The sequence below is a fragment of the Xenopus laevis genome, chromosome 1S (assembly GCF_017654675.1).
Source record: "Xenopus laevis strain J_2021 chromosome 1S, Xenopus_laevis_v10.1, whole genome shotgun sequence".
NCBI classification, from domain to species: Eukaryota; Metazoa; Chordata; class Amphibia; order Anura; family Pipidae; genus Xenopus; species Xenopus laevis.
The window spans coordinates 174263308-174290724 of record NC_054372.1 but is presented as its reverse complement, the minus strand read 5'-3'; the positions used below and the strand labels follow the sequence as shown (position 1 = coordinate 174290724).

Sequence of the window (27417 nt, the reverse complement as noted above, 5' to 3'; positions counted from 1 at the left end):
CTTGGTGGCAGGAGAGCCCTGGCGTGGCCCAGAGGGAATGATGAACAGAGAGTCCGACTTACAGACATCTTTGACTCGGTGAAGGTAGTACTTGAGAGCCCGCACGGGATCCAGTGAATGAAGAGCCACCTCTTGGAAGGTTGGAAGGAGAAAGACAGAAGGAAGGAATGGTAATCTCTTGGTTCAAATGGAAGGAGGAAACCACCATAGGGAGAAAGGAAGAAATGGTGCGGAGAACAACCCTATCTTGGTGAAAGGTGAGGAAAGCAGATCTGCAGGAAAGAGCAGACATGGGGACTGGGGACCGGACAGGAGGCTTAACATGGGCCACCCCCTGTAGGAAAGGTCCTGACATCGGAATGTAAGGCTAGGAACCTCTGGAACAAAATTGACAGAGCCAAGATCTGGGATTTTAGAGATCCCAAGGAAAGTCCCACAGAAAGCCCCTCTTGTAAGAAGGCCAAAAGATTGGCGATGGAGAAACGGAGAAAATCCACTCTGTGGCCTTGGTACCACTGATGGTAGGTCTTGATGGAAACAGGTTTACAAGCCGCCCTCAAGCTGAGAATTACGGCGTCCGAAAAACCTCTCTTTAGGATTGCGGTCTCAATAGCCGCCGCGCCGTCAAACTGAGGTTGGCTGGGCATGGGTGCCGTATTGGACCTTGTATGGCGGGTAGGGGCCACGGTTCATCTACAGATAGACTGACTAGGTCCGAGAACCACGTGCGACGAGGCCATCTGGGAGCAATGAGGATGAGGGTGGTGTGTTCCCTCTGCAGCTTCTTGATTGTTCTGAGGCAGAGGAGGGAAGGCGTAGGTGAGCTGAAAGTACCAGGGAGCGGCCAGGGCGTCTGCTGCTAGGGCCAGAGGGTCCCTGTAACGAGTGGTACCTTTCGATTGTGACGGGTTGCCATGAGGTTGACATCCCCATCTTTGAGTAATTGGTGAAATATGTCGTCCTTTAGAGACCACTCACTTGGATCTAGGGATTGTCTGCTGAGAAAATCCGCCACCCAATTGAGAAGTCCTGGAATGTAGATCGCGGAGAGATGTGATTGGTAAGTCTCTGCCCAGCGAAGGATGAGTCCGACTTCTTGTTCTGCCTTGGTGATTGACATATGCTACTGCTGTAGCATTGTCGGATTGAATTCTTACCGCCTGACCCACTAGCTGTTGTTGTCAGTGAACTAAGGCTAGCCGGATGGCCCGAATCTCCAAAAGATTGATGTGGAGACGTTGCTCTGCTGGTGACCAGAGGCCCTGTGCTGATTGTTCCTCCAGGACCGCTCCTCAGCAGGATAGGCTTGCATCCGTAGTGACAAGTCGCAATTGATGATCCCTGAGGGGTCTGCCCTGGGTCAGATGACTGATTTGAGTCCACCAGTGAAGAGACGCCTTGGTCTTGTATGATAGGCGAATCTCCTGAAGTAGGGATCTGCGTTTCCAGGCTGAGAGAATATTCCATTGAAGCTCCCTGGGGTGGTGTTGAGCCGTCAGGCTTGGCCACAGGTGAGTAGGAGCCTTGGTGCTGTATAACACGAGTACAGCGGGTATTTGAGGTTTTGATAGGCCGGAAACATGTTATGCAGAATAGTATTTTAATAATGAAAAGTATGGCAAAATAACAGATGAACAAAAGATAAATAATATAAGTTCTTACACCAGGTTGGTGGTCAAGGGCAGGCAACAATAAAGCAAGTCCGAGAAACAGGCTGAGGTCGGGGGCAGGCTGATGGCAAAACAAGTCCGTATGACAGGCCGAGGTCGGAGGCAGGCTGATGGCAGAGGGTAGTCCAGTAAACAAGCCGAGGTCAATTACCAGGAGATCCAATAGAGAGCAGGTAAGGGGAACTGTAGCAGAGAACAAAGGCACAGGGAACAAGGCAGGAATCTCAGGAACAAAAGCAGGAATCTCAGGAACAAAAGCAGGAATCAGGAGTCACAGGAACAAGGAGTCACAGGATCTAGCTTGGGAGCTTCAATGATCAAGCACCAGAGTAACATTACTAACAGGCTTATAAAGGCCCTTAATTAACATATTACCAACACCTGGTAGAGCAAGAAGGAGGAGGTGAACAAACGTAAAAGGTAGAACGTCTTTAATCATACCAATAGAAGTAGGTTCCAAAGGTCTCCAGTGGCTCAATGGAATAATGCAGGAGCTTGTGAGAGTATAGTTCAGAGTTCGATCCCAGGTAGCTCCTGACATGAGCAAAGGGGACTGCTTCTAAGGTTGACACCATGACTCCCAGGATCTTCATGCAGAATTTCGCAGTGTGCTTCTGCTTCGAGAGCAGGGACCGCACCAGGGTCCGTAGATGATGGGCCTTGTCTGGTGGGAGAGACACTGTTTGTGTCTGAGTGTTGAAGAGCATTCCCAGAAACACCATTGATTTGCTCGGAAACAGAGAGGACTTGTCACGGTTGATGTACCAGCCCAACTCCTGTAATCTGTCCATGGTCAGCTGGAGAGCTTGTTGGGCAGCTGGAAGGGTCGGAGCCTTGATCAGAAAATCGTTGAGGTAAGGAGTAATGGATACAACCAAAGCAGCATGATCCCAGGGAAGAGAGACAAGTTATGCAATAGGTCGTGGGAAGAGAGGGTCCTATACCTCTCTTGCTTCCAGATTGGTATTGAGTTCCCTAATGCCCCAGGAAGAGGCACCAGGATAAGTGGGACTTCAGGTATTTTAGTGCTCACATAATGTCCTGGTCTGCTCTCCTGGCCAGTGAATTCCTTCCCCTGTAAGGGAAGGGGAGGTGAATCAGCCTGGATGGTCAGTGCAGATGCAACCGGAGACATCCAGAGTAGGAGGTGGATCTAGGAGGCAAAGCACTCAGTGTGGATGCCCAGTCCAACCTCTTGTAGAATGAAGTAATAAAAAAGAAAAACAAATCAAACTCCTGGCTAGGAGCTCTATGTCCTAACCTCCTGAGGACACAACAAAACTGGGCTGGCTCCGCCTGGGAGCTGAGGTATAGCAGGAGGACTAAGGAGAAAAGAAATTTTCCGAAATAACGGTGTAAAAAGCCGTGTAAAATAAATGGCAAATTTATCAAGCTGTGTTTTATTTTACGCCGTGTGAATGACAGATTTTCTGCAGTTATTTTACAATGCTTCAGACCGTTGTAAGTTACAGAAGTTGCTCAATGAAAAAGCCCGTAACAATTATTTTTACACAGCAATGCCTGGTGATGTGTGGTGACTTATCCTGACGTTTTTTACACCGCATAATAAATAAGCCCCTATATGTAATGTCTGATTGGGCTCTGCACACCTGAGTAATGGGAACATATGGTTAGTATTGCTCAGTGTAACTATATCTGACTGCACACTAACTTGGAGTTTTAAGATTTTACTTTAAAGATATAGCTATATTAAAGGACAACTAAAGCCTAACTTAAAGGGCATGTAAAGGCAAGACAATAAACTCCCATTTTTACTTTCTTTAATGAAAAAGAAACCTATCACCAATAAACTTTAATTAAAAAATGTGTACCGTTTTTATAAGAAAACTGACTGCATGCAGTAAAATTCTCCCTTCATTTACTGCTGTGGATAGGAATTGTCAGATGGTCCCTAACTGCTGAGCAGGGAAACAAAATCATAATTATGAACAGCAGGGGAGCCACTGCCTTACTTTCCAGCCATGTAGAACTCAAGCAGCTTTTGTTTAGGACGATCCCTAAGCAGCCCAGACCACACAGAGCATGTGCACAGTCTTAGTCTTGCAAAGATGTTAAACAAAAGTTACAAGATGGCCAACTTTGAAAGCATAAATTATTTGTTTGATTAGGCTTGTGGTGTTCATGTTTATATTTAGTATACAAAATACAGCATTTCTAGCCTTTTTCTATTTTAGACTTTACATGCCCTTTAAGAAGTAGGCTAGAAATGTTATATATTATGCTTTGGACTTTCTTTGCCAGTCCAGGGCAACCACAGCCCTTTAACAGGGAAGATCTGTGTCTCCAAAGTATCTCCCCGTCTTCTTTTTTGATGCATGTGCTGCTGTCACTTACTGAGTTTAGGGACCCACTCACAATATACAGTACACATAGAATAGAAATGTCACAATATAAGGCTGATTAGTAATTAATACAGATAATTACTATGTGGCAGCACATAAACCAGTGCAATTGGCATCAGAATTTTTATAATCAGCCCTGTAGCATCAGCTTATATTACAGACAAACCTCATTTTCTACTAGATAATTTGTGACGACCCCTAAGCTTAGCTTCTCAACAGTTGCTCAGAGCCCACTGAGCATGTGAGTGTCACAGACACGGTCAAGTTTGAAGTCCTGGATCTTTGCTGCTATTGAGAAGTTGAACATTTAGACTGGTGCAATAAGTTCAGTATATAAAATATGCCATTTTTAGCCATATTAATTTTTAAGGGTTTAGTTCTCCTTTAACAGAGTATGCTAAACAGTCTGAATACTTCCACATATACTACATAAAAGATCTTGCAGCATTATACTTGTCCCCTATCTTTTAAGCTTTACTTAGGAGCAAAAGACGTTAAGAGGAATGTCGTGGTCATGTTTTTGTGCATGTCACCTTATTTCTTATGTTTTTATTCTAAAAGTAATGGCACCTAAAATTCCGTGAGTGGTTTGCTGAATGACAAAATAGTCTCACTTTATAGGTTAAAGAAGGTTACAGGCAAGACTCGAATTAAGGTAATGCATTTTGAAACAATACAGAGAAAGAGCACATTATGATCAAAGTTGTCTGGGATTTAATACAAATTAAATGCCAAATGCCAAACTTGATTTACACTGAGAGGATTAAATGGATTAGATGCAAACAAATGGTAAGGTGATGGAGATTATTAAAGGTCTAATATAACCCACATTCCAGCTGGGGGTAACAATATATATCCATCTTGGGCCACAGGTTGGACACCCCTGGTTTAAAGGGTAAGGAATTTTTTAATAGCTGTATGCACAAAATGTCTTAAATATATTGATAATGGGTTGAGTGCAGAGGACTCTTGTATTTGTCTATATGTATTTTGTGGTCACAGCCTCATTGCACCCCCACCTATTGGTTTTAAAAAATAGTGGTGAGCACAACTTTCCCTTGTTTGTGATATCATTATGAAGCACTTTATGTGATCAACATGGCAGATTGCACAGAGAGCTCCCTCCTGGTGCCAGTGTCCTAGCGCTGGTGGGGGCTCTATTAGCCGCACCTTTGGTTTGGGAATGTATGTATGTATGTATATATATATATATATATATATATATATATATATATATATATATATATATATATATATATATATATATATATATATATATATATATATATATATAGAGAGAGAGTTTGGTAACAGCTGCCCTGGCAATAGACAATGTGCTGACGCTGGGACAACTGATATATGAACATCTGGGATACCAGTAGATATTTCAGAATGAGCAATTTGGGGGAAAACTCAATTTGTCTCCCTCTGCCTATAAATCAGATTAATTTATAGTCAGAAAAAGGTTTCTAGCATTAAATGAGAACTATACCGCCAAAATGAACACTTAAGCAACAGATAGTTTATATCATATTAAGTGGCATATTAAAGAATCTTACCAAACTGGAATATATATTTAAGTAAATATTGCCCTTTTACATCTATCGCCTTGAACCACCATTTCGTGATGGTCTGTGTGCTGCCTCAGAGATCACCTGACCAGAAATACTGCAGCTCTAACTGTAACAGGAAGAAGTGTGGAAGCAAAAGACAGAACTGTGTCTTTGCTCATGTGACCGAACAGTATGGTTTGTTGCCATGTTTGTGTGCTCAGTGAATCGTATGATCCCAGGGGGCGGCCCTAATTTTTTAAAATGGCAGTTTTCTATTTATGATTACCCAATGGCACATACTACTAGAAAAGTATATTATTATGAAAATGGTTTATTTACATGAAGCAGGGTTTTACATACGAGCTGTTTTATGCAATATATTTGTATAGAGATCTACATTGTTTGGGGGTATAGTTTTCCTTTAAGTAAAGCTTTATTTGCTCACATCTGGCCCTACTAGCAGTTAAGCAGATTTTAATTTTTACAATATTTATTGTTCATCTGTGACTGTACATTGTCTGGTACGTGTGTGTGTGAGTGTCTGTCTAGTTCCTTCCTGGCTAAAAACAGCATTCTGACTTAATTTAGAGTACAGATAATAAATCAATTAATACTTTTGAAATAAAGAAATTGATATAAATCGAAATCTCTACTTGAGCATTACAATACATAGATTTATAAAAAACACATCTATATTTATGGTAAAGGCATGGGATCCGTTATCTGGAAACCAGTTATCCAGAAAGCTCCGAATTACAGAATGGTCGTCTCCCATAGACTACATTTTATCCAAATAATTCACATTTTTAAAAATTATTTCCTTTTTATCTGTAATAATAAAACAGTAGCTTGTACTTGACCCCAACTATGATATAATTAATCCTTATTGGAAGCAAATTGGCCTATTGGGTTTATTTAATGTTTACGTGATTTTCTAGTAGCTTTAAGGTATGAAGATCCAAATTACGGAAAGATCCAAGCATTCTGGATAACAGGTCCCATACCCGTATGCAATATATACCTTTACATTAAATATTTTATACTATAAAATAATAAAATATTTATGCAGAAAATAGTTTCATATTATTATATAAGCATTCAATACCTTAATCTGCTGCCTCCTCAACATTGCCAGCTCCCTCATATCTCTGAATGGCTGTAGCAGATACTGGTACAGTTCAGTGGTTGCTTCTACAACATTACTGTAGGCTTCATCCTCCAGCTGATACAAGTCCAGTAAGTCGACCATAACTTCTGTGGTTTTGTGCTTTTCCAACAACTGTGTAAAAAAAAAAATTTTTTATCTATCTATCTATCTATCTATCTATCTATCTATATATATATATATATATATATATATATATATATATATATATATATATATATATATATGGTTTACGGGTGCACAGTACAGCATGCAATTTAAAAAATAAATAAATCCCCCACAACGGACTAAGTCAAATATGTCCCTAAAGCTAGCCCACAGGTTATGATCTGTTAGTTTGGGAACATCCCCAAATGAGTATACTTTTTGAAATTTTGGCCTGTTGCTACTCTTCGGCGCCGCTTCCAAGATGGTGGAGCCTGTAGCCAGGGATGTCAAAACTCAAAATAAATAGATGTCAAAGACCTGCATTCATTGCCAAAATACAGGTCTTAAAGGAACTGTAACACCAAATAAAAACTGGTGTGTTTGCTTCAGAAAATATACTATTGTATATATACACAAGCTGCTGTGTAGCCATGGGGCAGCCATTCAAAGCTGAAAAAGGAGAAAAGGCACATTATACACAGCAGATAACAGATAAGCTCTGCAGTATACAATGGGATTCTTCCGAACTTATCTGTTACAGTCATATGAAAAGTTTGGGAACCCCTCTTAACCCTTTAAATGCCACAGAACGTAGAATCTACGTTCTGTAGCAAAGTAACTTGAAATGCCACAGATCGTAGATTCTACGTTCTGCAGCATTTGCAGATTTGGGAACGGAGGAGCGGCTTGTAAAGCCGCTCGCTCCGTTCCTGCTTGTTCCCCAGCCCCTAGGCAACGAGCCTAGGCGGGGAACAAGTGGCCCCTGGGTCGCGATCGCCCAGGGGCCCCAAGGCAGCAGCAGGCACGTGCAGCATATGTGCCCTGCTGCTGCCTGCACTTTCAGAACGGAGGAGCGGCTTTACAAGCCGCTCGCTCCGTTCTTAGTGTCCCTGGCAGCTTCCCCTTCCCCTAGGCAACGAGCCTAGGCAGGGAAAATGGGCCCCTGGGTCGCGATCGCCCAGAGGCCCCAATGCAGCAGCAGGCACGCAAAATATACGTGCTCTGCTGCTGTTTGCCTGCTGCCTGCTTTTTCAGAACGGAGGAGCGGCTAAAAAAGCCGCTCGCTCCGTTCATACTCGTCCACCAGCCCCTAGGCAACGAGCAGAAGCGGGGAACGAGTGGCCCCTGAGGCGCGATCGCCCAGGGGCCCCAAGGCAGCAGCAGGCACAATGAAATCTAGGTGCCCTGCTGCCTGTGCTTCCTAGCCCTACAGCACCGCCCACTCACCAGATCCAGCAATGAAGACGATTCCAGCTCTTCATGCAGCCCTCCTGGACGACCTACAGCCTGCCACCCCAGGTTAGTGCCCCCCCACACACAAACACACAAACACACACACACACACCTATTGTACTAATACACTTACATTCCCACTTATATTCACACTTACACACACATACATTAAATTTTGGGGGATCAGGGGGGGTCACATATATTCACAGCCCTTACACATGCTTGCACACACTTGCACATGCAAACAACACGCATACAACACACAATTTGTCTGTTGTACACACACATACGCTATTTTGTGTGTTTTTATTTTCTTTTATCGCATCGTCTGTATTTTTGCCTGTAAAAACTGTTTTATTGCCATTGCGAATAGCGTATTTGCTAATTGCACCACGCAATACCTTTTTGTATGTTATTTCGGTGATTATATTGCAATTTCAGTGATATTTGTACATTTTTAGCCATTTTATTGCATGTTTAGCCATTTTATTTCATTTTCAGCTTTGCGTAGGTGTTGTTTGCTTATTTCTATCTGTAAAACCTATTTAGCTATGCTAAAATAATCAAACTTTGATTCTGACCGTTAATTACATTAGGCTAAAAAAAAAAAGCCATTGATTTTTGTGGTTTTGTTGGATTTTACTGATTTTATACCATTTGGCTCAGTTTTATGTTACTTCATTTTGCCCATGGAAATTTTGTCTGCTATAGATTCATTTGGGGGTCTCTGTGCGCCACATAGTTTAGTATATCTATACATATTGGGCATCAAAGTGTTCAGTAGACCCCTGGCGTTTATATTTAGGATGTTTTATGCTGATACGTTACGAAATGTGGGGCATATAATGGGGTAAAATTCAAGCTTTCTGACAATTTTCAGAAATTTGATAAAAACCGTTATGTTCAGCATTGCTTTGCAGTTTGGCAGTTTGCAGTAGAAACACATATTTACCCATATTGGATTTGTCAGAATGTGTTCTTTCTAAAAATATATGGTTTTCTGGGGTCTCTGTACTGTTAGGGGGGTCTAATGTCGCATAATACACACACCAGGTGCTTATATTGCAGCAGCCAGCGCGTCAGCTGTGAAAATGTATATACACTATTGTCATTTGGGGGTCTCTGTGCGCCACATAGTTTGGTATATCTATGCATATTGGGCATCAAAGTGTTCAGTAGACCCCTGGCGTTAATATTTAGGATGTTTTATGCTGATACGTTACGAAATGTGGGGCATATAATGGGGTAAAATTCAAGCTTTGTGACGATTTTCAGAAATTTGATAAAAACAGTTATGTTCAGCATTGCTTTGCAGTTTGGCAGTTTGTAGTAGAAACACTTATTTACCCATATTGGATTCGTCAGAATGTGTTCTTTCTGAAAATATATGGTTTTCTGGGGTCTCTGTACTTTTAGGGGGGTCTAATGTCGCATAATACACACACCAGGTGCTTATATTGCAGCAGCCAGCACGTCAGCCGTGAAAATGTATATACACTATTGTCATTTGGGGGTCTCTGTGCGCCACATAGTTTGGTATATCTATGCATATTGGGCATCAAAGTGTTCAGTAGACCCCTGGCGTTCATATTTAGGATGTTTTATGCTGATACGTTACGAAATGTGGGGCATATAATGGGGTAAAATTCAAGCTTTGTGATGATTTTCAGAAATTTGATAAAAACAGTTATGTTCAGCATTGCTTTGCAGTTTGGCAGTTTGTAGTAGAAACACTTATTTACCCATATTGGATTCGTCAGAATGTGTACTTTCTGAAAATATATGGTTTTCTGGGGTCTCTGTACTTTTAGGGGGGTCTAATGTCGCATAATACACACACCAGGTGCTTATATTGCAGCAGCCAGCGCGTCAGCCGTGAAAATGTATATACACTATTGTCATTTGGGGGTCTCTGTGCGCCACATAGTTTGGTATATCTATGCATACTGGGCATCAAAGTGTTCAGTAGACCCCTGCCGTTCATATTTAGGATGTTTTATGCTGATAACTTACGAAATGTGGGGCATATAATGGGGTAAAATTCAAGCTTTGTGACGATTTTCAGAAATTTGATAAAAACCTTTATGTTCAGCATTGCTTTGCAGTTTGGCAGTTTGCAGTAGAAACACTTATTTACCCATATTGGATTCGTCTGAATGTGTACTTTCTGAAAATATATGGTTTTCTGGGGTCTCTGTACTGTTAGGGGGGTCTAATGTCGCATAATACACACACCAGGTGCTTATATTGCAGCAGCCAGTGCGTCAGCCGTGAAAATGTCTATACATATTGTCATTTGGGGGTCTCTGTGCGCCACATAGTTTGGTATATCTATGCACATTGGGCATCAAACTGTTTAGTAGACCCCTATGTTTATATTTAGGATGCTTTATGCTGGTAATGATACATGGACAATACGTTGCTGGAAAGTTGAAGCTTTGAGGCAATTTTCAGATATTTCACCAAAACCGCCAATTTTGGGAAAGCCTTGCGACTCAGTAGTTTGGAGCAATAAGGCATAGGTACCCATTTTAGATTCGGTAGAATGTGTACTTTCCAAAAATGTATGGGTTTGGGGGGTAAACATATATTTCTGTGTTTTTACCCCACAAAAATGCAGTCAATGTGTTGATCTTTCATTAGCTGAAGTTACCCACAGGACTATTTGTATGCGCTAACTTCATTTTGGGGCCTCTAAATGCCAGATACTTTGGTAAACTTATGAACAATGGGCACCAAAATGTTCAGAGGAACCCTGGCAATCATATTTAGGGTGCTTTTTCTTGGTACGTAATGACACATGGGTGATATGGTGCTGGGAAGTTGAAGCTTTGAGGCAATTTTCAGATATTTCACCAAAACCGACAACTTTGGGAAAGCCTTGTGACTCAGTAGTTTGGAGCAATAAGGTATGGGTACCCATTTTAGATTCTGTAGAATGTGTACTTTCCAAAAATGTATGGGTTTGGGGGGTAAACATATATTTCTGTGTTTTTACCCCACAAAAATGCAGTCAATGTGTTGATCTTTCATTAGCTGAAGTTACCCACAGGACTATTTGTATGCGCTAACTTCATTTTGGGGCCTCTAAATGCCAGATACTTTGGTAAACCTATGAACAATGGCCACCAAACTGTTCGGAGGAACCCTGGCAATCATATTTAGGGTGCTTTTTCTTGGTGCATAACGATACATGGGTGATATGGTGCTGAGAAGTTGAAGCTTTGAGCCAATTTTCAGATATTTCACCAAAACCGACAATTGTGGGAAAGCCTTGCGACTCAGTAGTTTGGACCAGAAAGGCATGGGTACCCATTTTAGATTCTGTAGAATGTGTACTTTCCAAAAATATATGGGTTTTGGGGGGTAAACATATATTTCTGTGTTTTTACCCCACAAAAATGCAGTCAATGTGTTGATTTTTCATTAGCTGTAGTTACCCACGGGACTGTTTGTATGCGCTAACTTCATTTTGGGGCCTCTAAATGCCAGATACTTTGGTAAACTTATGAACAATGGTCACCAAAATGTTCAGAGGAACCCTGGCAATCATATTTAGGGTGCTTTTTCTTAGTACGTAATGACACATGGGTGATATGGTGCTGGGAAGTTGAAGCTTTGAGGCAATTTTCACATATTTCACCAAAACCAACAACTTTGGGAAAGCCTTGCGACTCAGTAGTTTGGAGCAGAAAGGCATGGGTACCCATTTTAGATTCAGTAGAATGTGTGCTTTCCAAAAATATATGGGTTTGGGGGGTAAACATATATTTCTGTGTTTTTACCCCAGAAAAATGCAGTCAATGTGTTGATTTTTCATTAGATGAAGTTACCCACAGGACTATTTGTATGCGCTAACTTCATTTTGAGGCCTCTAAATGCCAGATACTTTGGTAAACCTATGAACAATGGCCACCAAACTGTTTGGAGGAACCCTGGCAATCATATTTAGGGTGCTTTTTCTTGGTGCGTAACGATACATGGGTGATATGGTGCTGAGAAGTTGAAGCTTTGAGGCAATTTTCAGATATTTCACCAAAACCGACAATTGTGGGAAAGCCTTGCGACTCAGTAGTTTGGAGCAGAAAGGCATGGGTACCCATTTTAGATTCGGTAGAATGTGTACTTTCCAAAAATATATGGGTTTTGGGGGGTAAACATATATTTCTGTGTTTTTACCCCACAAAAATGCAGTCAATGTGTTAAATTCTCATTAGATAAAGTTACCCACAGGACTATTTGTATGCGCTAACTTCATTTTGGGGCCTCTAAATGCCAGATACTTTTGTAAACCTATGAACAATGGGCAACAAACTGTTTGGAGGAACTCTGGCAATCATATTTAGGGTGCTTTTTCTTGGTGCGTAACGATACATGGGTGATATGGTGCTGGGAAGTTGAAGGTTTGAGGCAATTTTCAGATATTTCACCAAAACCGACAATTTTGGGAAAGCCTTGCGACTCAGTAGTTTGGAGCAGAAAGGCATGGGTACCCATTTTAGATTCTGTAGAATGTGTACTTTCCAAAAATATATGGGTTTGGGGGGTAAACATATATTTCTGTGTTTTTACCCCACAAAAAATGCAGTCAATGTGTTGATTTCTCAGTAGCTGAAGTAAAGTCCTGAACAATTTGGATGTGCTAACTTCATATTGGTGTCTCTAAATGCCAGATACTTTGGTAAACCTATGCATAATGGGTATCAAACTGTTCAGTGGACCCCTGGCAATCATATTGCAGGTGCTTTTTCTTGGTACCTAATATAGTTTGGGATATGCGGAGCAGCAAAATAAAACCTTTGAAATGATTTTTCAGAATTTTGAAATTTTTTTTGAAAAACCACTATATTCAGACAAGCTTTTATGTTTAGTAGTTGGGAGTAGAGAGACATAGTTACCCATTTTGTAATCGGCAGAATGTGTACTTTTCAAAAATGTATGGTTTTCTGGGGTAAACCTATGGTTTCAGGATTTTTTGCCTTGGAATCTAAAGCATGCCGTTTTCTGCCTTAGTGCTTTCAAAATTCGGTAATATACTGCCGGGAGTTTTTGAGGTACAGAAGTCCTAAATCTCCCTAAAACTATACATATCTGGTATTGGCACGTTCGAGAGACATAAGGCTTTCCAAATCAGTTGGATTTTCATCCGTAAAATGAAATATTTTTCTGGTATAAATTGATATACGATGAAAAATGGTAATTTTTCATTTTTTTTTGGTATTTAGCACTATAAATTTTTTTGCACAGGTGGAAATACATGAAAACTCAGGCAGATTTAGAAAGCTCAGTTTCTACCGAAAAAAACAATGTATAGTTTTCCTAGGTAAACTATAGGTTTCCCCTCAGAAAATGCCCCTAAAGTGAGAGAGCACAAAATGCTTAAAAACGGCTGGCATTTCGCGTAACCAAAATGTGAAATTCTGCTGGCACTTAAAGGGTTAATTCTTTGGATTTTTGTTTATCATTGGCTGAGCTTTCAAAGTAGCAACTCCTTTTAATATATAAACATGCCTTATGGAAACAGTAGTATTTCAGCAGTGACATAAAGTTTATTGGATTAACAGAAAATATGCAATATGCATCATAACAAAATTAGACAGGTGCATAAATTTGGGCACCCCAACAGAGATATTACATCAATACTTAGTTGAGTTTCCTTTTGCAAATGTAACAGCCTCTAGACGCCTCCTATAGCCTTTGATTAGTGTCTGGATTCTGGATGACGGTATTTTTGACCATTCTTCCATACAAAAGTTCTCCAGTTCAGTTAAATTTTATGGCTGCCGAGCATGGACAGCCTGCTTCAAATCATCCCATAGATTTTCCATGATATTCAAGTCGCGGGGGTGTGACGGCCATTCCAGAATATTGTACTTCTCCCTCTGCATAAATGCCTTTGTAGATTTCCAAGTGTGTTTAGGGTCATTGTCTTGTTGGAATATCCAAACCCTGCGTAACTTTACCTTTGTGACTGATGCTTGAACATTATCCTGAAGAATTTGTTGATATTGGGTTGAATTCATCTGACCCTCGAGTTTAACAAGGGCCCCAGTCCCTGAACTAGCCACATAGGCCCACAGCATGATGGAACCTCCACCAAATTTCAGTAGGTAGCAACTGTTTTTCTTGGAATGCGGTGTTCTTCTTCCGCCATGCAAAGCGCTTTTTGTCATGACCAAATAACTACATTTTTGTCTCTTCAGTCCAAAGTACTTTGTTCCAAAATGACTGTGGCTTGTCTAAATGAGCTTTTGCAAACAACAAGCTACTCTATTTGTGGCGTGAGTGCAGAAAGTGCTTCTTTCTCATCACCCTGGCATACAGATGTTCTTTGTGCAAATTGTAGAACGATGTACAGATACACCATCTGCAGAAAGATGTTCTTGCAGGTCTTTGGAGGTGATCTTTGGGTTGTTTGTTACCATTCTCACAATTCTCTGCATATGCCGCTCCTGTATTTTTATTGGCCTGCCAGACCTGGGTTTTACAGCAACTGTACCTGTGGCCTTCCATTTCCTGATTACATTCCTTACAGTTGAAACAGACAGTTTAAACCTCTGAGATAGCTTTTTGTAGCCTTCCCCTAAGGGAAAGGTCAAACTGTGAGATTTGGGGAGATTTAGTCACCCGGCTACTAATCACCTCAGAGCTCCCTGAACTGCTCCCCCGTCTTCCACCTGCAGCGACTAAATCTCCCCAAATCTCACAGTGTGACCTTCCCCTAAACCATGATACTGAACAATCTTTGTTTTCAGATCTTTTAAGAGTTCGTTTGAGGATCCCATGCTGTCACTCTTCAGAGGAGAGTCAAACAGAAGCACAACTTGCAATTGGCCACCTTAAATACCTTTTCTCATGATTGGTCGCACCTGCCTATGAAGTTCAAGGTTTAACGAGCTAATCCAAATTAGCAAAATTACAAGGGTACCCAAATTTTTGCACAGCCAGTTTTTCACATTTAATTTCACATTTAATTTAATTTCATACAACTAAATACTACTTCACCAAAAATCATTGTTCAGAAAACAGTACTCAAATGTTCCTGGAAAATGAAAGACATACCACTGTTATTTTTTTTGTTGAAAGTGGAGTAAATTATTATGCAGGCTTAGAAGCGTTCCCAAACTTTTTCATATGACTATATCTACTGTGTATCCTGTACTTGAATGGCTGCCCCCATGGCTACACAGCAGCTTGTTTATATAAACTATAGTAGTTTCTGAAGTAAACACACAGATTTTCCAGGGCAGGGTAACGGTACCGTATTTTGTCATTCCATTAAAACTCTTTCACTTTTTTGTGTTACTGTTCCTATAATTCAGTGAGTTCCTGTGTGCCCTATAAAATTATTCTCCTGACTTATTCTAGGTTCCTGGCCCTTCTACATGTTTATATTTATGCTGATTTGCTGCCAGCCCTGACCCTTTTGCCTGGACTTCGACTTTGAGCATCTCAACCCTTGGTGTAGCGTCCATTGGACTTTTCCTCAGGATAAGAGGCACAAGTCCCTTACAGTATATTCAGTAGCACACTGGCAGAAAAAGCCCCACTTGATGGGTATGCAGTACCAAAGAGGAGAAGAGCACCATCAGGCGCTACTTACATCCAGCAATCAGATCACAAAAGGACCTGGACTGCACCCACATGCTTTGCACTCTTCTCACAGATTGTCAGATGCCCATTCCGGGGCCAATAGGTTCCCATTCCTCAGTAATTGGCAAGTAGATCAACAGTATCTGCCTGTGACAGACCAGCTTATTTCCTAAAATCCTCCAGAAGATGGTGCTAGACTTGCCCAGCAGGACAATCAATCTTTCTTTAAAAATGAGTTTTAACTGCCATGGACCTACAGTATACTTAATGTTAAACTATTGCTAAATAAATAATTTAACATAACATAATATGGATTTCTCAGGTTACCTATACTAAAAAAAAATCCTCTGCTATTATCCAGATGGATGAACAGATAAAAGCTGCCACCCAAATTCTGCATCTGCATTGCAGGCCATGGGACAACAATACACCAAATGGACAAAGCATCCAGCATGAGCCTGACCAACATTGCATTAGTATATTTTTTCCCGATTTAACGTCCCTGAATTCTTATAGACCTCTATATTAGCCTTCGTGTTTCTGTATTCTGCTTGATATGATCCACAGAGTCTAATGCTAATTCTGATCTCCTTATTAATGTGTCTAAGGGTAGCCATACAGGAGCCTATAAAAGCTGCCGACAAACCAAGTCAGCAGATTATTGGGCAGTGTATGGGGCCCTCCAACTGACTTCCCCGATCGATATAATACCGAGGGTCGGCCAGGTGTCGATTGGGAAGGGGTAAAAATACTGTTGGATCGCAGACCGCATATGTTCATTGATGCGGTCCTGTGATTTGACTGCCTGTATTCCTTTCGGATCAGTTCGATATCGCCCACCTCAAATCACCAAATGAGAGGATCTCTATGTGTATGGCCAATAGGTCCCCATTCCTCAGGAATTGGCAAGTAGATCAACAGTATCTGCCTGTGACAGGCCAGCCTATTTCCTAAAATCCTCCAGAAGATGGTGCTAGACTTGCCCAGCAGGACAATCAATCTTTCTTTAAAAATTAGTTTTAACTGCCATGGACCTACAATATACTTACTTTTAAACTATTGCTAAATAAATAATTTAACATAACATAATATGGATTTCTCAGGTTACCTATACGCTATTATCCAGATGAGGTGAACAGATAAAAGCTGCCACCCAAATTCTGCATCTGCATTGCAGGCCATGGGACAACGATACACCAAATGGACAAAGCATCCAGCATGAGCCTGACCAACACTGCATTAGTATATTTTTTCCCGATTTAACGTACCTGAATTCTTATAGACCTCTATATTAGCCTTCGTGTTTCTGTATTCTGCTTGATATGATCCACAGAGTCTAATGCTAATTCTGATCTCCTTATTAGTGTGTCTAAGGGTAGCCATACAGGAGCCTATAAAAGCTGCCGACAGACTGAGTCAGCAGATTATTGGGCAGTGTATGGGGCCCTCCAACTGACTCCGATCGATATAATACCGAGGGTCGGCCAGATGTCGATTGGGAAGGGGTAAAAATACTGTTGGATCGCAGACCGCATATGTTCATTGATGCGGTCCTGTGATTTGACTGCCTGTATTCTTTTCGGATCAGCTCGATATCGCCCACCTCAAATCACCAAACGAGAGGATCTGTATGTGTATGGCCACCTTAACTCAGCTATTACAGTATTTGAAGCAATTCCTTACTTTAATTTAGACAGTAAATACAAACTAATGCAATCTAAAGGCTAAGAATTACTGAGGTAGAGTAAATGTTGCCAAAAAAGGCTAGATTATATGACCTACTGGCCAACAATTCATATGTCTGTATATTGTATGATTTTGCTACCTTGGATAGCAATATTGTACTTCCAGCAAAATGCAAGAGAGTTTCTGCCATTAGAACATAGGGGGCAATTTAACAAAATTCAAATGTGTTTTTTTTTCACAATACGAGGAAAAAATGTGGTAACAAAGGGGAATGCAAATATACTTGAGAATATTCTCTGGAAGAAAAACCTGCAAAAAACTTGGCAAGTAAAGGTTTGATTGTACAAACAGATCATTAAACGATCGTTCACTGCACACGCCTTTTGCAAAAGTAAACAAAGGGACTGACAGCCATGGGTAAAAATATGCGAGATCTTGCAGCCTACAGGACAAAGATACAACCATGGACATACGCAAGCAGATATAGTCAGCGGTTTATCAACAATCCAATTGTCTTAGCAATCGCGATATATATATATATATATATATATATATATATATATATATATATATATATATATATATATATATACACACACACTATGTACAGAGTGCACTCTTCCCGGATCAGAAATGATTTTGGGTGCAAGGGTCAAGGTTTGTCATACAATATAGCAGAAAGACCCGCACTCCATATTATGGTGAATTTCACGATAATATGGACTCCTTCAGTTACATTGAGAAGGAAAAACAGCAGCCTGCCAGAAAGCATTTCTCTCCTAAAGTGCAGGCACAAGTCACATGACCAGGGGCAGCTGGGAAATTGACAAAATGTCTAGCCCCCAGATTTCAAAATTGAATATAAAAAAAAATCTGTTTGCTCTTTTGAGAAATGGATTTCAGTGCAGAATTTTGCTGGAGTAGCACTATTAACTGATGCGTTTTGAAAAAAACATGTTTTCCGATGACAGGATCCCTTTAATGTTGTGATTTTCTTTTAAAGGCTGCAAAACAAGTTTGACTAAATAGCACTTTTAAAACCTTTAGACACTGAGGGCCAAATGGCACAACCAATGTTGAACATAGTTTTCCAGTTATTGCTTTGTCATGTTTTTTTGGGTTCTGTAAAAGTTCTTTGGAAGATGACTGTGCCAGTGGAGGCAAATAAATCTGATTGAGAGGCTGCATAGCATCCTTATAAGAATTAAAAAGGAAAAAAAAACACTTTTTATGGCTTTTAACAGTTTTATCGGAGCTTTAATAGAAGCCTACAACTAACAAAACCCTGGGGGCTATTTCTACAATTCCAAATGTTATGCTGTGGTGAAGTTTGGATATCAGAGTCAGTCATAATTACACAGAATCTGATCATAATAGTTATGGAGCACATACATGTACAGCCAACAATCACTCAATGTGTGGTTAATATTTCACAAGAGACGGTGAGGCAAGCAAAGCTTCAGCTACTGTATCAACTAAGAGCTGGGCCTTCCTCTTCAATCCATACTGTACCTCTAGGAGTAACAGCAGTAAATATACAATGAAATGGATAAAGTGCCAACTTAAAACAAATGAAAAACATTTAGCCATTCAATCGATGATCTTATAAAATAGATTATGCTGCATGCCAAGATAAGGAATAAATTCTCCATCATTTTATTAGTGCACACTCTCTTAATCAATGGAAGTTTTGGACAACATAAAACTTATTTTCTGCTATGACAAGCAGGTATTTATTAATAGCAAGGTGATTGTCAGCTTAGATTAATACTAAAGGGCAAATTTTCACGCCCTGATTATTTTTAACTGAAAGAATGTCAAACAATTGGATCTTTCCCCGATATGTCCATCCTGAGGTGGGCATGATCAGGTTGACAGCCTGTATCTCTGTCACTGATCACAGTGATGGAGGTAAAATCGTCAGAGTGAGGATGTATCCCATGTAGGGATGCACGTAATCCACTATTTTGTATTCGGCCAAACCCTGAATCCTTCGCGAAAGATTCGGCTGAATACTGCATATGCAAATTAGGGGTGGGAAGGGGAAAACATTTTTTACTTCCTTGTTTTGTGACAAAAAGTCACGTGATTTCCCTCCCCGCCTCTAATTTGCATTTGCAAATTAGGATCCGATACGGCCGGGAAGAAGGATTCGGCGAATCCTACTGAAAAAGTCTGAATCCCGAACCGAATCCTGGATTCGGTGCATCCCTAGTCCCATCCCATGATAAGATTTTCAAACCTGCTCGATTTTACTAAGATATTGGTCGAGGAGACCTGTCCAAATCTACGCAAGTTTCCTTCCACATTCCAAAATCATATAAAGGCAAGTTCATTGTTTACTTATAAACCTGGTCCTCGTGTCCGAGAATGGGAAATAAAAAAAGACAAATCCTGCAATCCACGCTGCCAAATGAGAAAATACATGGGGTAGCAGCCTATTGCAAGAAATTTTTATTATGTTCAACCCTATCATTTTTATTGTTACTGTTCCTTTAATCACCAGAGTGGCAAAACATCTGAAATCGTGGTGTGTTATATAGTCCTTGGGAATTTTATGTTCTACTTTGTCTAAAGCACTAGGGATATGACATTTGTAGCATTCTAATAGGAACACCAGGACAAGCATAGTAACATTTGGGCAACAGACTCAAGCTACAAACGGAGTTGCCCAATTATGTGAAGTTTTCTTTTTTTAATTTAGCTCGATTTTTCAATATGTAAGCCAATTATTATACAGGTATGGGATACATTATTTGGAAACCCGTTATCCAGAAAGCTCCCAATTACAGACTCTATTATAATCAAATAATCCAATTTTATACAAATTATTTCCTTTTTCTCCGTAATAATAAAACAGTAGCTTGTACTTCATCCAAACTAAGATATAACAAATCCATTTTAGGAGTATAACCAACCTAATGGGTTTATTTAATGTTTACATGATTTTCTAGTAGACCTAAGGTATGAAGATCCAAATTACGGAAAACTCTAGGTCACAAGACTTCTGGATAACAGGTTCCATACCTGTACAGACAAAGTATATAATTGTCAGACAAATCACAGGTACCTGTGACTTATATGAATCATTCTGTTTAGGAAGCATGACATTTGCACCACGCTGTAACTACATTTGATAGTTGTTGATGATAGGTTAAATGCCCGACTAGATGGACCAACAATGTTGGTTAAAATCTATGGCAAGCTGTAGCAAAAAAAAATTCACTCTATGGGGGCAAATTTACTAAGCAGCGAAAATTTGCCAGCGACGGCTTCGCAGGCAGCGCAACACTTCGCCAGGCGAAAATTTGCTCAGACAACACAAATTCACTAACATGCGAAGTTTTGTCCAGGGGGCCGAACTCTGGCGAAGTTGCGCTAGTGTTAATTCAGCAAGCAGAGCAAAGGTGCGCTAGCGTTGGCTAATTTGCATAAGGTGGGAAGTTAAAGTTGAATGGACGTATATGTTGCAGCAAATACATTACATTACACAAGCCCGGAGGAGTTTAAAGGGATACTGTCATGGGAAAACGTGTTTTTTTTTCCAAAAAGCATCAGTTAATAGGTGCTGTTCCAGCAGAATTCTGCACTGAAATCTATTTTTCAAAAGAGCAAACAAATTTTTGAATTTTGAAATCTGACATGGGGCTAGACATATTTTCAGTTTCCCAGCTGCCCCCTGACATATGACTTGTGCTCTGATACCCCCTCCCTTTCCCCCCCCCCCCACAAGCCTAACAAAAGAACAATGGGAAGGTAACCAGATAGCAACTCCCTAACCCAGGGATCCCCAACCTTTTGAACAAGTGAGCAACATTCAGAAGTAGAAGGAGTTGGGGAGCAACACTAGCATGAAAAATGTTCTTGGGTGCCAAATAAGTGCTGTGATTGGCCATTTGGTAGCCCCTATGTGGATTATCAACCTAGATTGAGGCTCTGTTTGGCAGTGCACCTGGTTTTTATACAACCAAAACTTGCCTTCAAGCCAGGAATTCAAAAATAAGCACCTGCTTTGAGCCACTGGGAGCAACATCCAAGGGGTTGGAGAGCAACATGTTGTTCACGAGCTACTGGTTGGGGATCACTGCCCTAACCCAAGATAACCGCTTCCTGGTAGATTTAAGAACAGCACTTAAGGTGGCCATACACGGGCCGATAAAAGCTGCCGACAGACCGTGTCGGCAGCTTATTGGCCCGTGTATGGGGCCCCACGACGGGCTTCACCGATCGAGATCTGGCCGAAAGTCGGGCAGATCTCAATCGGATGGGACAGAAAATCCAGTCGGATCGCGGCCGCATCTATTCGTTGATGCGGTCCCGCGATCCGACCGCCCGTTTGGGCATCGTTAGGATCCGATCGTTGGGCCCTAGGGCCCACGATCGGATCAGCCGATATTGCCCACCTCAAGGTAGGCATATCGGAGGGAGATCCGCTCGTTTGGCGCATCTCCAAACGAGCGGATCTCTCCATGTATGGGCACCTTTAATAGTAAAAGCCAAGTCCCACTAAAGGTGGCCATACACAGGCAGATAAAGCTGCCGATATATGTCGTTTGGACCGATTTGACAGCTTATCTGCCCGTGTATGTGGGCTTCCGACGGGTCTTCCCGATCGATATCTGGCCACGATATCGATTGGGAAGGTTTGATTTTTAACCGACCGTCGGAGCCCCTTGGCGCATCGTAATTCGATCGTTCGGCCATACGGCCGAACGTTCGAATTACCACCGATATAGCCATGCTGTTAGTGGCATATCGGGGAAAGATCTTTGAGTCTATGGCCACCTTAAGACTGATTCAGTTACATTGAAGAGAAATAACAGCCTGCCGGAAAGTAGTTCCATCCTAAAGTGCTGGCAAAAATCACATGACTGGGGCAGCTGGGAAACTGATAATATGTCTAGCCCCATGTCAGATTTCAAAATTAAATATAAAAAAATCTGTTTGCTCTTTTGAGAATTGAATTTCAGTGCAGAATTTTGCTGGAGTAGCACTATTAACTGATGTCTTTTGAAAAAAAACACGTTTTCCCATGACAGTATCCCTTTAATAAAATAGAGTTGTTATAATGCCCTACACATGAGCCCAGTGTATGGTTTATGTGCCATATGTTAGGAAATGTAGGGGGGAAGCCGGTTACCCTAAAAACATTTTACGCAGCCTATCACCCTGAAAAAAAGGAAACGTCAGCGCTTTTTGGGACTTCGAAAAATTTTCACCCAAATTTTTAGGAACTCCTATCTACTCTATGCACTTTGCCTGGTCTAAATTGGAGAAGGCAAGTCTGGCGCAAGAGGTAACGTTCATGTAAAATCTGCATCTTAGTGAATTTGCGCAGTTACGTCCCTTCGCCAGAGCGCAACTTCGCCTGGCAATTGAGTTCGAATGAGCATAGTGTCAGTCTCTTTAACTAGCGAAGTTACGCCTGTGCCCGTAAATCGTCGAAGTACCGAAATAAGGTCACACTGGCAAATTTTCGCCAGCGTTAGTCACTTCGCCCTTTAGTAAATTTGCCCCTATAAGTTCATCTCCCATAGCAATGATGTGTATGAATGTCTAAAAGAACACGTCAGAACTGTGGCATTACAAGCATAATAATGGTGCTATTGAATATGAAGCCAGCAACTTGCCAGAGAGAGGACAGACAAGGACCAATCCAACAAGTTTATTTTGGTCTGTATTAAACATTAGGGATGCACTGAATCCACTATTTTAGATTCAGCTGAACCCCCGAATCCTTCACCGAACCGAATTTGCATATGCAAATTAGGGGTGGGAAGGGGAAAACATTTTTTTTGTTTTGTGACCAAATGTCACGCGATTTCCCTCTCCACCCATAATTTGCATATGCAAATTAGGATTCGGTTCGGCCAGACAGAAGGATTTGGCCCGAATCCTGCTGAAAAAGGCTGAATCCCGAACTGAATCCTGGATTCTTTGCATCCCTATTAATCAATTACAGTGGCTGCTCTGTCCCTAGAACCGTCTCATCCCTTATACGTCGGCTATAAAAGAAACAGCAGCTGCCATTCATGTGAATGTGCACCATAAGCCTGAAAGGTTATTGTTTAAATCACAAGAAACAAAATAAAATGAGCTTCTAATGCTACAATATATCAGGCCAAGCCTGTTGGTTTTTTTCATTGTTTTAACAGAGATAAACATGAAATCTGTGGATTTTCAAGGGCTGTTTAACTATAATTACCAGTGGCTGACAGTTGTACTTGACAGTTTCAGCCATGAGGTAAAAGTAGAATTGTACTGGTGTTATACCCCTTTAAATTATATGTTCCGAACACCCTGATTTAACTTATCTGCCAGGGGCTCTGGAAACTTAATGGAGCAAGAAAACAAAGTCTATGAGAATTGTGCGCTATTTAGGAATTTTACTTAGACTTACTTAGACTTAGTTTACTGGACTGGAAACTCAGCGAGACAAATTTTATTTTTGATGCATACATTTTTCAATTAGCAAAACAGTCATACTTTTCCCCTGTAGTTTCAGCATACTCAGCCAATTAAAGGGGTAGTTCACCTTTATGTCAACTTTCAGTATGTTATAGAATGGCTAATTCTACTCAACTTTTCAATTAGCCTTTTTTTTTATTATTTATTTTTTATTTTTTTCAATAGTTTTTGAAATATTTGCCTTTTTCTTCTGACTCTTTCCAGCTTTCAAACAGGGGTCTCTAACCGCATTTAAAAAATGAACAAATGCTCTGTAAGGCTAGGGGCACACGGCGCGATTTCGCCGCGATTCTGCGCTGGGCGAGTTGTCGCTGCGTTTTTTAAGCCGAAATAGCTTTGCTAACTTTGGCGCTGGCGTCAATGCAAATCGCGGCGAAATCGCTGCGCTAATTCACACGCGGCGATTCTTTTTCTACTGTCGCCCGGAAACGCCCAGCGAGGCAACTTCGGACGACAATAGAAAACGAATCGCCGCGTGTGAATTAGCGCAGCGATTGCGCCGCGATTTGCATTGACGCCAGCGCCAAAGTTAGCAAAGCTATTTCGGCTTAAAAAACGCAGCGACAACTCGCTTAGGGCAGAATCGCGGCGAAATCGCGCCGTGTGCCCCTACCCTAATGCTACAAATGTATTGTTATTGCTACTTTTTATTATTCATCTTTATATACAAGCTTCTTCTATTCATATTCAAGTCTATTCAGATGAATTCATGGTTGCTAAGGTAATTTGGACCATAGCAAACAGACAGCAGAAATTAGAAACTGGAGAGCTGCTGAATAAAAAGCTTAATATCTTAAAAACCACAAACAATAAAATATGAAAACCAATTGCAATTTGTCTCAAAATAGCACTCTCTACGTCATACTAAAAGTTAATTTAAGATTGAACAACCCTTTAAAGAATAAGCAAACCTTTAAAATAAGTGAATGTAAAATGGATGAGGGTGCTATTCTAAGCACTTTTGCAATGTACATTCATTCTGGTTGGGGAAACAAATTCAGGTGACAGGTGTTGTTTAACTACTCTACTCTGTAATGGAAGAGAAATAACCCAAATAACTTGACTGCCGGTAGTTGCTGCATTTATGCAAGCTGCTGGGAGTTGCTGCATTTATGCAAGCTGTCGGGAGTTGCTGCGTGTGTACGCAAGCTGCTGGGAGTTGCTGCGTGTGTACGCAAGCTGCTGGGAGTTGCTGCGTGTGTACGCAAGCTGCTGGGAGTTGCTGCGTGTACGCAAGCTGCTGGGAGTTGCTGCGTGTACGCAAGCTGCTGGGAGTTGCTGCGTGTACGCAAGCTGCTGGGAGTTGCTGCGTGTACGCAAGCTGCTGGGAGTTGCTGCGTGTACGCAAGCTGCTGGGAGTTGCTGCGTGTACGCAAGCTGCTGGGAGTTGCTGCGTGTACGCAAGCTGCTGGGAGTTGCTGCGTGTACGCAAGCTGCTGGGAGTTGCTGCGTGTACGCAAGCTGCTGGGAGTTGCTGCGTGTACGCAAGCTGCTGGGAGTTGCTGCGTGTACGCAAGCTGCTGGGAGTTGCTGCGTGTACGCAAGCTGCTGGGAGTTGCTGCGTGTACGCAAGCTGCTGGGAGTTGCTGCGTGTACGCAAGCTGCTGGGAGTTGCTGCGTGTACGCAAGCTGCTGGGAGTTGCTGCGTGTACGCAAGCTGCTGGGAGTTGCTGCGTGTACGCAAGCTGCTGGGAGTTGCTGCGTGTACGCAAGCTGCTGGGAGTTGCTGCGTGTACGCAAGCTGCTGGGAGTTGCTGCATTTACGCAAGCTGCGGGGAGTTGCTGCATGTACACAAGCTGCTGGGAGTAGCTGCATGTACACAAGCTGCTGGGAGTTGCTGCATGTACTCAAGCTGCTGGGAGTTGCTGCATGTACTCAAGCTGCTGGGAGTTGCTGCATGTACTCAAGCTGCTGGGAGTTGCTGCATGTACACAAGCTGCTGGGAGTTGCTGCATGTACTCAAGCTGCTGGGAGTTGCTGCATGTACTCAAGCTGCTGACCTCCAGTTATCCCAATAGCAAACCTGTCACACAACAGCTTCTCAGCCGGGAGTTGTTGGGAGTTGTGGGGTAATTACTGAACTACACTACAACTTGTCAGACGCCCCGGTACCTGTTGGAGTCTCTTGCGGGCCCTGTGCAGCCGCTCCTCGTAGCCCTTGTGGCGCAGCTCGCTGAGACTCTGGTAATATTCCTCGGGGTCGTCGGAGTCAGCGAACAGGACTTGTGAGAGGATCTTCCAGCCGCAAGTGTCGAGCGCATGGCCCAGGTAGAGGCGCAGCAGGCGGCCCAGTTCCTCCACTTCAGCCTCGTTCAGCTCAGGGGAGCCAAAGAGTACGGACCAGACGCCGGAGGGCTCCTCGGGGAAGGAGGGCAGACAGGGTTCCAGGTCGCTGTCAACTGAGCACAGCTGCTGATGGACGGCCCTCAGGTCCAGAAAAGAGAAGAGTCCGGCCCAGCTGCTGCACTCGTCGTCCTCCTCCTCCGGCTCCTCGCGGGCCTTCCTTGCGGGGCTCTCTGTGGGGCTCTCCCTCGGCTGCAGTTGCTTGGCCGGACTACGACCCGCCGTCTTCTCTGCGCTCCGCTGCCTCTGCGCCGTCCGGTTGTGGCAGGTGATGGCGAACTTGCCTTCCACCTCATTCCAGGCCACAATAAACACGAACTTGCGCCTCTCCTTCTCCTCGAATACATTAGGCCGAACAGCAACCCAGTCCGACTCCAGCGTATCCTCCAGGCTGATAGACATGGCTCCCAGAATCCCCCTTCCCTCACCGCTGCGGCATTAGGTCCTTTTGGGGTGGCCCGTGTGCGTCCGCGCTAGCGGCGGAGGAATCCTTGGACCCTGTCACTCAGTGCTCTGCTCTCGGTGATGCCGGATCTCAGCCGCTTTTGCCTTCTATTGTCATCAGCGGCCTCGCTCGCACGTCACGTGACGCGCTTTGTTGACAGCCGACGGGCCCTTCTCCCTCCTCCTTGTCTTCGTTCTTTCAGTCAAGCTGCTGGCTAACGCTGTCATAGCCCTTGTAAGGCTCGCCGTCCTGCGTAACCCCCTCCTATCAGCTGCAGCCTACCGGGAACTCAACAAAACACTTTCCTCACCGGGGGTGACGTCACGGCCTGTGCCAGGAACGTAAACAAGCGCACGTGTCAGTGGGTCGCGCGCACGGGCCATGGACTATAGGAAGTGTGTCACTTTGTTTCCCTAGTAACTTTTGTGTGAGAGATCCTCAGTGTGCATCTATTAGCCCCGCCTCTCGGCAGCATTACAATAGTGGTTGCCTGCTTGGTGATTTTTCAGCCCAATTGTGCTACTAATTTAAAGTACGGAGTTGGGCTACTTTTAGGGTCTTTGGCTGGTTTGTACTTTAGAAACCAGCCAAAGTTTTTTCCTTGCCCTAATGTGCCAAGCCTGTGTATCCCAATGCATGTTGGGTAATGTAGTTTTTGTTTAACTGTTTTTAATGTACGACTACAATACCCAGCATGCAGCAAGACTGACCGGTAGAATTTGGCAGTTACCAGATTTTGGGCTCTGTAAC

At 42.3% G+C, this 27417-nt stretch overlaps 1 protein-coding gene across 1 annotated transcript in view; it reads right to left on the bottom strand.

Annotated features, from left to right (window-relative positions):
• Nucleotides 1-27062, bottom strand: part of jmy.S (junction mediating and regulatory protein, p53 cofactor S homeolog) — a 44472-nt gene extending 17410 nt beyond the window's left edge. Inside the window, exons 1-2 of the mRNA XM_041580525.1 lie at nucleotides 25992-27062; nucleotides 6692-6865 (exon numbers count right to left, since the gene is read on the bottom strand). Coding sequence (XP_041436459.1) covers nucleotides 6692-6865; nucleotides 25992-26624 — 807 coding nt within the window. The 5' untranslated portion in view covers nucleotides 26625-27062. The remainder of the gene's footprint in view (nucleotides 1-6691; nucleotides 6866-25991) is intronic.
• Nucleotides 27063-27417: the final 355 nt, after the last annotated feature.